This window comes from Crocuta crocuta, unplaced genomic scaffold, assembly GCF_008692635.1.
Source record: "Crocuta crocuta isolate KB4526 unplaced genomic scaffold, BGI_CrCroc_1.0 scaffold266, whole genome shotgun sequence".
Lineage (NCBI taxonomy): Eukaryota > Metazoa > Chordata > Mammalia > Carnivora > Hyaenidae > Crocuta > Crocuta crocuta.
In genome coordinates this window covers 3,484,954-3,497,723 of record NW_027531005.1, presented here as the reverse complement: position 1 = coordinate 3,497,723, position 12,770 = coordinate 3,484,954, and the positions used below count along the sequence as shown (strand labels likewise).

At 37.1% G+C, this 12,770-nt stretch overlaps 1 protein-coding gene across 3 annotated transcripts in view; it reads right to left on the bottom strand.

Annotated features, from left to right (window-relative positions):
• Nucleotides 1–12,770, bottom strand: part of CHCHD3 (coiled-coil-helix-coiled-coil-helix domain containing 3) — a 269,412-nt gene that overhangs the window by 79,624 nt on the left and 177,018 nt on the right. For 2 of the 3 annotated variants that reach the window (XM_077770788.1, XM_077770791.1), the window contains exons 5-6: nucleotides 11,303–11,317; nucleotides 10,200–10,283 (exon numbers count right to left, since the gene is read on the bottom strand). In XM_077770788.1, coding sequence (XP_077626914.1) covers nucleotides 10,200–10,283; nucleotides 11,303–11,317 — 99 coding nt within the window. The remainder of the gene's footprint in view (nucleotides 1–10,199; nucleotides 10,284–11,302; nucleotides 11,318–12,770) is intronic. The other variant, XM_077770790.1, reaches the window with a different exon arrangement.

Sequence of the window (12,770 nt, the reverse complement as noted above, 5' to 3'; positions counted from 1 at the left end):
ACTAAAGATTATAAAGAGACTTAAAAGTGTGAACAACTCCCACTCCAGAGGACTTTAAGAATCCTCAGGCCTCTTTGTCATCTGTCTCCTCTTTTGCAACACAGTGCAACAGCAGACCATTCTGGCATGGGTGCGGGTCCTCAGAAGCCTTCAAATTAAAAACTCTACTAATGAAACTACGGCTCTTGGACCTCAACGTCCTACGATGGAAATCAGGAAGGACTCAGAACTGTAGGAAGCGGCATTGTGCAGGGCACAGCAAATCTCAGATGGTGTGCTGGGGTAAGCTAGTATTTACTGAAAAAAGATACCATGGCTTGAGTGTAATGCTGAAACATGGCACACAGCATCCTCATCTTGGAAGCTCTGAATGTATATAAACTCTGACAAGGCCTACAGTAAAGAAATCTGTTCAGCTAGTTAAACTTAACATTCTTCAAAATTATTTGGCCATGGAACCCATCCCACTTCCTGACAAACACATTAATTTTTAAGAGTTCTCTAGTGCCTACTATGTGCCATGGTGATTAAAGGGGAAATATTTCTGGTCTTCATGTAACTTACATATTTAATATTTATTTTCAAAGACAGCTATTTATGGAAACCAGTTCACTGGGTCTTTATCTGAGCCTTTAACCTGATAGATCACTCCAACTCACTAAACTCCCCTCTAAATCCCATGATCTTTAGCTGTCTGGGACAAAAATGGCAGCTACTCCTTACAGAACATTTCTGCTCTGGAAAATAATAGTCTGGCATAGTCCCCATGGATCTACTGTGGCAATTAAAAGCTCTGTACCAGATGCCAAAGGGTGTTTGTGCCATTTGTATTTGTCACTATACCTACATACACTGCCTGACTCACTGGAGGAGTTTAACAAAGGTGTTTTTGAATAAATAGTAAATGACAAGGACTCCTTCTAGCCGCTGAAAATTCAGACTAAGAATAACCCAGATCAAAATCCTATCTTAGTCTCTGTGGCCAAATTGGATTTAGGTTCCCTTTATTGAATGCTGCCCTTACTGTGCCAACCTGCTTTATATGCCAAGTTCAGATGTGGGCACTTCTTTTTTGATGATGTTATGAGCTAATATTATTTGCAAATGTTTTAATGACCAAATACATCTTTCTAACTGAAGCTAATGTGTTGAAATGTAATCCCTTAGAGAGGCACAGCTGGCTCATGGTCTCAACATAAAACTGGGATTCAAGAGCATTTTCTACACCAGCCCTGCAATTTTCTTTAAAAAAATTAATATTCGTGTATTTTAATTCCTCAATCAGTGAAACAGGAAAATAAACATTGGCTGGTATGCCTAAATGGAGTACATTTGAAATTTATAAATAAACAAGATATCAAGAAACAAAGAAATCACTAATTACGAGGTTGGATGCAAAGAAGATTCAGAGATCCAGCCCATTTTCAATCACATACACCGGAAACATGGGATGACTTCCTGGCTGCAGCGTTCTTACCAATACCAAGAAAAGATCCCAAACAAAAGAAAAGGGGTGTTCATTGTTTTACAAATAAAAAACAGCCTGGCTGAGCCTTCTCACACAAAACAGAAATCTTTAAAAGTGAAATTAATTTCCCCTGGATTTCCTAACACTTTACTTCTTACCTTGTCTTTACACATCCAAGTGGCATACTGTTTTAAAATAACTGTTATGGTAAACAGCATTTAATTATTTTACAGTACGGTCTTTCACAAGGTAAAGGAGATGTGAGGAGTTGAGAAAGTATGCATCCCATATGGCTGGCGTCTTAGCACTTATGATCATTACAAGCACTCACAGAAAGGCAATACTGGGCTTTAAAGCTGAACTCTGTATTATCTCTTTCTCAGAGCCCTGGGGCTATCACTGCAAAGCACAGTGGTCCATTCTAAGCCCTGAATAGAGAAAAGGAAGAGATCATTAAATTATAATTTCCATGCACAATTGGTACAAGTATTTCCTACCAACAGGATTAATATGAAAGCAAGATCCCAGAATAAAGCTGCTCAGCAGAGAGGATGGCAGTTTAGTGTCTTGTAAATTTGATTTCACTGAAAGCCCTGACACATCATAATGGTGAAATCCTATTTACTGTAGCAAGCAGGATGGATAATGCTATTTAATACCTGGTGTACTGTGTGCCATCAGCTCATAGCTTTGTACTCCATGCTCTCATCTTACCTTCAGGTTAATACTTCTTGACAGCCTACATGGTAAATAGAGCCCCAAATTAAGTGCTGATCCCGTGATTTGCAAATCTTTCCTCTAAAGTTAGGCACAGAAAAACTGGCTCCAGTTAAAAGGATAATATTCACGGGATGCACTTTTAACAGGCTCACCCCAGAAAAGAATGTAAGTCGCATATCCGTAAAGCCAGATTTAAAAAGCATTTCAAGGTTACCCAAATCACATTTCCCATTAGGAAATTCAGAGAGGTTAAAAGAAAAGCCAATGTGCTTGAAGGACTTGTTGAATAATAAATTAAGGATAAGACCCCCATACCCACTATATTGTGTGGATCACTCCCTTCCCCCCAAGGAGAACAAAATAGGGGAAAAAAAAAAAAAAACCTCCATTCCCGCTTGCTGCTTTTGGAGTATCTGCAACAATAAGCTTCCTTTAGGGAGGTAGTCTGGAGGGTAAAAGGGTTTAGTCTTTGAACGTACGTTATAAATAACTATGTCAATTATATTAGCAAAAGTTATAATGATACTGGCCCTTATTAATTTCTCTACCTAATAATTAAAACCTAAGTATATTTATTTGAACTGTCATTACTTGTTAATGAGAAAAAAAAAAAAAAGAGCAAGTCAAGGTACATGCTGCAAACCACCACTAAAACCTCCGTTGTGTGTGGTGCCATTACAATTAAAAGTGTCACTGGCTCCCAATGCCTTCAGTGTCCAACTGGTAAAACAGAGAACTCTGTTTCTGCAACTGTGGATCACTTCAGACCACAGGGAATCTGTCTTGATTTCAAGATGAATGAGGAAGGCAGTACAACAATTCAGAGTGTCAAAGGAATAACAGATCTGTAGGTTGACAAATGCAAACTAGTTAGTTATGTACCACAAAGTTATGCTTGCTTTTAACTATTGTGTTACATTTGCTATGTTACCCTGAACGGCCAAAGCAGCACACACAATAAACAAAATTTAGTGTATGTGAATGAGCGACCCATATGACCTAGAATCACCAACGACTGTTTAGAGAGCATTTTAGGGGAAAATATCAAAGAATTTTTTATCCCTTAAATTGACTTTATTAAATTATCTCCCTACCCAAGAAACAGTGCTTATGTTTTAGTGTCCCAGATGGCAGTGATCTCTGATTCTATCCTATATTAATCCCTTCAAAAGGCTGACTGAGTTTCGCTCAATGAAGTATTTTTATAATGACAGACTTCATCTGGTAATAAAAATACGTTATAATTTCTTGCCATAAGGAGCACACTGGGATGACAATAGTCTGTTCTATTGTCGTTTCTCTTTAATATCATCGTTGGCATTATTTCCCCCCAAGCTTTGCACACGGGAAAAGAGAAACTAAGGTACTAATTGACAAAGAAGTCAAGCAATCAAAAAATCCAATTAATCATACAGATGAGCCCAACACTTTATGATGCAATGGAAGATATGCCACCCACTATAAGTAAAAGGCTTTTAAAAATTGCTCATTTGATGTAAGTAAGCACGACCTTAGAATTTAATTAGTAACTCTCTCCACAGGTGACGAACTAGTGAAGTACTTTTCTTCTTAATGACAATTTATTTTTCACCATTCTCTTTGCATTGCTCTCTTTTGCCCAGCTTGTACAATTCCCTCTCCTTAATTGTATGGGATTGACTGCAGTGTGTATGCAAATAGCTGCTGAAATCCAGAGGAGCCTATAAACCGAAAGCAATACAGATCCCACTACCCTGTTGATCTGAACATTATGACTGTAGCTAACTAAGCCCTCTGATCTCCCTCAGCTCCTCAGCTCACCAGGGCTTTTATAGCTCTCTTCACACTGTGCCAAACCCCGCCATTCTTATGAGTGCCAGGAGCAAAGTGGATTCAGTAGAGCAAATCAATTCAAGTTCATAATTGAGAAGTTAGACACACAAGACACATTAATCATCAAAGAACTCACATCTCCAAAATGTCCTGGGCAGAAGGAGGTCCTTCATACTGGAAAATCTCTGGGAGAATCTGGACTCTGCCCTCTCATACTATGGCCTGGCCTTGCTTTTCGCTTCCCTCCCCTAAGGGTAATAATAGGACTACTGGAAAATACACATTTTCCTGAAGAACATGAAGACAGGCAATCCAGACTCTGATGAAATGACCATCGGAGCAGCTTACCAACAATAACAGAAAGTCTGTCTTCTTTCTAGAGATGGAATGAGATGACTCTCCTATAGCAACACAATGAACATATGGATGAATGGTTCAAAAACATTTTTAAACTGTTTGAATGACTATGAATTCCTTACTTCAAAGTAGAAGAAGTACAACTCGGTGTTAAAAAACTGTTAGAGGTATCATGCTGTAGTTGGTAGGTAATAATACTGACTTTATATATTTCCTTTTGGCCAAATGTCCCCAGGAAGTACCAAATCCTGGGGAGAAGTTTCTGCATTTTGAATGCTTAACATTCTTGCAGTTTATAAAGCAGCATTAATCACATTTTAACATCAGAATCAAAAAAGTTGTATTAGATGCCAAAAAGAATGAATTTACCACCCAAAGAACAAACAAACAACCAGCAGGATTTAACTCATGAGTGCAGAACTAACAAATATTAAAGCCAGTACTGGCTAATGGCTAAAAGGGCAGGTGCTGGATCTGCCTCAGATTGAGAAGCTTTAGGCTATATGTTCTTTAGCAAATTACTTGAAGCCTTAGGGCCTTCATTTAAACCACAGGACTGACAGCCTCATAGTGCTGTTTGTGTGAATAAAATGACAGAGTCCATGCAAACTATCTAGCACATGTAAATGCTCAATAAATATTATTGTGAGTTATTACAATGATGAGATGATGCTACAAATAATACCAATGTAGTCAAACTTAAACTTGATTCTCAGAGGACAGGTATATACTACTAATTTAAATGACTAATGAAGAAGATACCAGGCACTTTATGGATAGTTTAAGACTATACATTAATTGCTTAGACATAATTTTATGGTATAAGCTTAGTAATTCTAGGATTCATTCACTCAACTCCTATGGGAGCTGTGGAATATACAAGGACAAGAAAGCTACCTCTGCCCTGAAGGAATTTGCAAGATACACACAAATAACTTACCACAATTATCACAAATATGGCACCTTGAAGAGAGGTATGTAAAACACTATGGATAATTCCCTTAGCAATTTGTCGAAAGCTTCCTAAAAACACTTAAGAACCTTCACTTGGAAAGCTGCCCTGGGCTTCCTCTCATCAAATCACCAATCAGGAATTCATATTCTCCAAGTCTCTGGCATCAACAATCAGAGACAGTGTTCATGTCTCTTTCAATTATGTGACACACCTAAATGTGACCCCTTTCATGTTCTTTAAACACAGAAGTTCAATTCACATCTATGTCAATGTTGTTTGACAAAGCCAGCAACCTTTCCAATGAAATAAGGACCTGAAAGACTTTTCAAATGGCTTTGACTTTCTTTCTTAGTAAAGAGTTGCTGTTTATGGAATACTGGCTCTAAGAACGGTGAACTGGTGTCCAGTTAAATTATACTTATTCTGGGGCTCCTAGGTGGCTCAGTTGGTTAAGCATCTGACTTGATTTCAGCTCAGGTCACAATCTCACAGTTCCTGCGATTGACCCTGCTTGAGATTCATTCTCATTCTCTCTCTCTCTCTCTCTCCCCCCACCCCCGCTCAAAAAAATAACATTTAAAAAAAAATTCTTATTATTTTTTTTAACTTATTCCTCCCCATAAGTTAGTGATAGGAGAAAGTTATCTCAGACTCCTGGTGAACTAACCACTATGAATATGTGCAAGGAAAAAGCTCCATTCACACATGAGAATTATAAAATTGACAGAATTTATTCAAATAGATCTAAGAGGCAAGCTGTATTTGAATCAAGTCCATGAAAATGAACAATTCAAGTAATAAGATGATGAGTCATCAAAAAGTGATAATGTATACAATTATGGTGCTCATCTAGTTGAATGGTAGGTGGCAAAGTGATCTTAGGGCATCATTTTTGGAATGATTCTGTGAGAGACTAGTCCGTGTTCTCTCTTCAGTAATGATACACCACCTGGTATCTAGTCTATTGATTCATCATTTCATTTTGTTAGAATAAGGACATGTGCTTAAACCACAGGCAGTCTGGATTTCATATAGTAAGTTAAATGATTCTGCGAGTCATCATAGCATCAAAATCATTTTTCTTACATTATGCACTATTGGATTCAGTACTTTTGTATCTTTTAACCCAAAGCGTATGTAGACTTTGTAATAGACATGGTTAGACGTTGCACTTTTCACTGTCATCACAATACAAAGGGGACTCTTTTCATAGTCTTCTGCACTAAGCCTAGAAAATACTTCATCATTGGAGACCTAAATGTCTCTCCAATATTCCTGGAAGAAATCCAGTTGAATGAAATTAATATAGGTTACTTCAAGAACGGCAGTAATAAACAGGATTTTATAGAGATGGGGAGAAGACAGCAGAAAGTTGAATAATACTAAAGTAATTTTAGGATTTTTAGTATTTTGTACACAATGGAAAGTAAATAGCTTTCTTTAATGGCAACAGCTTTTGCTAATCATTTTATCATTTTCCAGTTTTCAAAGAGCTTTTATATACATCATTTTATCTGATCCCCCCAATAACTCACAAGTATGAGCAAGTAACAGAATATTATCCCCACTTCATAGATGAAGAACCAGAACCAGAGACCAGAAGAATTAGGTGACTTGTCAAATAATAATATTATAGAGCACCCATGCCTTCTGGCTCCTAGTCTAGCCTGGAGTTAATTTATTAAGTATTAACTAGTAGTAATGTGATTATTCGACCCCGAGGTTTTTCTAAGCTCACTGAAACTTGTTTTCAGTTAAAATTCCTAAACAACTTTCCAGCCTTATCTTCAAAAAGAAATATACATATTGCCTATATAAGAAACTGCTGACCGCAATGATTTGACACCATCATAACATATCCATCTGATCTACCACTGCTTGTCCCAACCTGAGGCCAAAACAACAGTTACATGCTAAGCAGATAAGTTTCACCCATGAAGGGTAAATCCTCTTAGTACTTCACACTAATCACTGAATTATCTCCATCAAATTGGTGGGCTTAAGAGAAATGGGTGAATATTTTTCAAGGCCTTTTCTTCTACCCGACAGCGATCAATGACAAATTCAAAAGGTACCTAGCATAGTAAAACCTGATAGCAAAGGAAACTGTCACTAGGTGGGGAAAAAGGAGATGCTAGGTAAATCACATCAAAAACTATGAGTGGTTCGTTTTACCCTGCTAACACAGACTATCAAGTATGGTGCTCTGGAAATACGGGAAGTAAAATAAGAATTACCACTGACCAAGTGGTTACTCCATGCTGGATTGTACTATAGGTGCTTTATGAGAATTAGCTCATCTACCAAATCAGTGAGATAAGTAATGTTACATCCTCATTTTACTGCTAAAGAAACTGAAATTCTAAGTAACATGCCCCCCAAAACTCAGCAGGTAAATGTCCACTCAGTGAATTCAATCCAAGTAATCTGGCATCAAAGGCTGTGCTCTAAACCAGGGTTCCGTAGACTGTTAACTCATGGGCCAAATCCAGCCTGCTCTCTATTTTATATAGCCTTAGGAGTGGTTTCAGGTTTTTAAATGGTTGGGAGTGGGAGGAATCAAAGAAAGAGTATTTAATGACATACAAAAGTTACATGAAATTCAAACTCCAATGTCCATAAACTGGAATACAGTCACACTTGTTCACTGACACACTGGCTGTGGCTGCTGTCACATTGCAATGGCAGAGGTGAGTAGTTGAACCGAGAGTTAAGTAGTTGTGACAAACCATGACATGGCCAGCAAAGCCTAAAATATTTCCTACCTGGCCCTTCACAGAAAAATCTACTGACTCCTGCTGTAAGCCATTCCACTCTATGCTTATTTAACATCTCTACTTGGATGTCTTAACAAATATCTCCAAATTTAAGTATTTAAAATCAAAGTCCTGATTTTCTCCACTAGTGACATCCAAGTCCATATTTGGTTAGTCTTCCCCTATGGAAAATCCATCCCTCTAGGTATAAAAGCCATAGTTCGAGAGTATCCTTGAGTTCTTTCCTTCACTATGTTCAAAACCATCAGCAAACCTGACCAGCTTTGCCTGTGAAATATCCAATCCCATTTCATTCCGTCCACTGCTAATGGCCTGGCCCAAGCCATCAGTACCCCTTTTCTGAATTATTACCATTGCATCTTACTAGGTCTCTCTTGTTTCGGTTCTTGCCCAAGACAGCAGCCAGCAGAGGCTCCCGCACTCACAAACCCTCTAGCTTTTTCAAACATGCCACACATACCCCTGGCTTGGTGCTAGCTTACTCCCCATTACTGCAGACCCCCTATTAGATAGGCCTTCCCTCTCCATGAGACCCACCTATACTTCTAGCCCCTGGGACCCCTTTTTCTCTGCTTTATTGTTCATCCATACTATTGCAACCTGCCATTCAAAAGATATACTGGATTCTAACTGAATTTAAGCTACCCGAGGCAGAAGTTTAGTTCATTTTCTTTACTAGAATATCTCTAGCACTGGGCCACGGCCTGACATATATTAGGTCCTTAAGAAGATATCTGCTCGGGGCACCTGGGTGGCTCAGTTGGTTGAGCATCCAACTTCGGCTCAGGTCATGATCTCACAGCTCATGGGCTCGAACCCCATGTCGGGCTCTGTGCTGACAGCTCAGAGCCTGGAACCTGCTTCAGATTCTGTGTCTGATTCTGTCTTCAGATTCCCCATCTCCCTGCACCTCCCACGCTCATACTCTGTCTCTCTCTGTCTGTCTCTGAACAATAAATTTAAAAAGTTAAAATAAAAATTTAAAAAAAAGAAGATATCTGTTCAATGAATGAGGAAATGATCCCTGCATGCAAGAAGCACTCAGATTAGTGACACACAGAGATGGGTGAACATACTTAATATGTCAATAATTGTACTGAATGGTGCTTAATAGTGTGTTTCTTATTTTATCTACTTTCTTATTAAACACCTTTCTAAACAAATCAAATTTTAGAAGTCTCAATCAAAGGGAAGAGAAAGACAGCTTTGTAAGACCTATGTATGAAATTATTCTAGATAAATCTACATTCCTGAACAAGGGCACTGATAAGGTGCTCAAACTCCCATTCTTAAACTCACAGTCTCCTTCTGTTTTAGCCTTCATTCCCATCATTGCATCTCTGTCCAACTGTGGGGCCATGTTGACTAGAGGTACTGCCTCAACTACTCCTCTTAACTTTTCTCCCCAAGTCCTACTATTCAACTTATGCCCACCACTATTTTTTTTAACTCTCTAAATGTTTATCTATTTTTAAGAGAGGAACAGAGACAGAGCATGAGCAGAAAAGGGGAAGAGAGGGGGGACACAGAATCTGAAGCAGGCTCCAGGCTCTGAGCTTCCAGCACAGAGCCCAGTGCAGGGCCCAAATCCATGAATTGCGAGACTATGACCTGAGCCAAACTTGAACACCCAAACAACTGAACCACCCAGGTAACCCATCTTGCCTACCACTCTTAAAAGAGATATTCATTTCTTAGCCACAAATGCAGTGAAACTGAGATTTCATAAAGACAATAATACTTCTTACCCCTTAAAACACTACCATTTCTAAGAACCTATTCAACTTTCCCAATGTTTGGGATAGACAAGAGAAGCATCTACTATCTGACCTGGAGGCAGTGCAGGTCCTAAAAACTTAAGAAAAAAGATGAGGGAGTTTGCAGAGTGGTAAATGCCGCACTGAACCAATAACATGACCACACCCAAGACAACCAAAGAAGGAATGATATTTTCTGTGACAATGATCTACCTGCTTCACTTCTTCACTTCCTGGCCACTTGTTAACTAGGAAAAGCAGTTATAGTTCTAATTATTGATGTTTAAATAAATCATATGGGAAAGCTGCAGATGTGGTTCGAGAAGAGAATCAATGACGAGAAATAGTCATACCCTCTCTTCCAGTCTAGCCAGCTGCTCTTTGTAGAATGCATCCTGCTTCTTTATCACTCGATCTTTCTCTTCCAGCTGCTTAGCCTAAAAAAAGAAATGAAGAATATACTATATCAAGAAAAAGCAGCAACAGCAAAGCAAAAGTCAAGTATAAATTACATTAGAAATAAGTACACAAAGCTGGAGATTTTTGCAATCTATTAGGGCTCTGCCACAGAACAATATTAATAAGATGATGATTGCTGTATTTAAATGTAAAGGAGTCTACATTGTATTTTTTTTTTTTTACTATAACAGCTGTGTCCTACTTAGCCCAAAAGTATCAGAATACAGCAGACAGTTTTATTTAACTTCTTTCGAAGAGTAATTTCAAGGATTAATATTTTCTACAATAAAACTTAGATTTTATTCCCAGCATAAGCTACATGGTTATTAACCCTTTTTCTTTTTTTCTGAACAAGAAAAATGACTGTATGACATTTCCTACATAAATCTTATGTTTGAGAACCCTTAAATTACACACTGAAACCTGCACATAAATACATGTATTGGTCTATTTTCTTCTTTATGAAGCAGTCGTCTTTGGAGGAAGGGGCAAAAACTACTATAAATGTTTATTTGAATAACTGAAAATTTAAAGTGATAAATAAAAATAGTGAAAGTAATTTTAAAACTTGGTCATCCCATTTCTAATTTACAAGATTTTTTAAATTAAAAAAATGTAATAAAACATTTTTATTACCTGAAAAAACAACAATAAAAATAGTTACTTATGGATGTTTCTCAAGGTTAGCTAAAAAAATGCATTTTTCAAACTGTTGTTTGTATCTTGATCATTACATTTCAAGTGATCTTTATCTCTGAGAACAGACCTCCCTATCTCACCCCAAGTTAGATGAATGCTGAACACACAACTGACCAGGAATTTTAAGATATTAAGCAAGTATGTATTCTGGCGTTCCCACCCTTGCGCTGTGTACCACATTATTTTGCCCAGTGATCAAGTGACACCTGGCTCAGCCTGTGTAAGTGTGACTTCCACTATCTGCTTACTTTCAGTGTATCCATTTTGCACATCTGTAGCTCATTGCTTTGCTACTTACTTTGTCTTCAATGTCCTGCAGCATGTTTAAAACAAACAAATTAACAATGGTTATTTGACAATATAAGTCATATTTTTTTCTAATGTTACAAAGAAATCTGATAGATAATATCTGAGATGCAAACCAAAGAAAGCAATGAGGGAAAAACTTGGAGAACTTGCTTAACTTGGAATACATTTAAATGTCACTGTGCTGTTACAGTCTGAATAGAAGATTTCAACGAAAAGTTCATGCTACTTGAGCATATGAATAAATAAAAACAAATACAAAGACTGCATTAAAATATACTAATATGCAAGTACATAATCTATAGCTCCTTGGTACAACATAGTAAAAAGCTGACTAGTTTATCAGGAATATTAAAAAAAAAAAAAAGGTAAAGAGAGAAAGAATTTTTAACAAAGCTAATTGTGAAGAAAACACGCATGACTACAGGACCTAAAAAGAGAAGATCTTAAATTCAACACACACACACACACACACACACACACACACACTCAATTAATCCAGGATATGTAAAAGAATGGATTTGTGACCCCCCCGTTAAAAAAAAACATGAAATCAAATGAATAAGCAAATGACAAAAAGAGGAAAAGAAATTCCAACATGTAACTGTGAGAGTTAAAGATACTAAAACACAGAACACTTTTTAAAAGTACTGTTCCCCCCCACCCCAAATAAATGACATACACTGGTAATTCACACACAAAAATACAAATAATAAACACACAGGGGAAAACCAAAGCCTAAGGGAAGTCAAAGAAAGAAAATTAAAATGAAATACTATTATTCATCTACTGAACTGACAAAAATATAAAACAATAATAATAATGTCAAGGATACAGGAAAACAGGCTCTTCTATACACTACTGGTCAAAATGTAATGTGGTATAACCACTTTTTAAGTCAATTTGACAAAATGTAATGTTTTAAAAATATACATATTCACTGAGATCTAAACTCTATTTTTAGGATTTACTAAGTAATGACAATATACAAAGATGTTCATGATAGGATTGTACAGGATAGCAAAGAAGCAAAAAAAAAAAAAAACCCCAATAGTTAAATAAAAATAACCTCAAAATATGCTAGGTAAAAAAAGAAGCAGATTATAAACAGAAAGGACAGTATAATCTCTTTTTTGTAGGGAAGAAAAAAATACGACACTCAACAAAATGTCAACAAAACTTATATGGTAGGCTTATGAGTGGTTTCCAGTTACTCTTGCTTCTTTGTATTTTCCAAATTAAAAAGAAAACATACTTGACAGTCAAAGGACACTAGAGAGAATTTTCTGAGGTGAGAGAAGTAGTCTTCTTGTTTATGGTTGGTTACCCAACTGCATGGGTTCGTCAAAACTCATAGAACAATGTATCATAAAGAATGAATTTAACTACATAAATATTATAAAGTGTACACAAGTTAAGTACACCAAACCTTATGAAAACAGCTGCATATAAACATATGG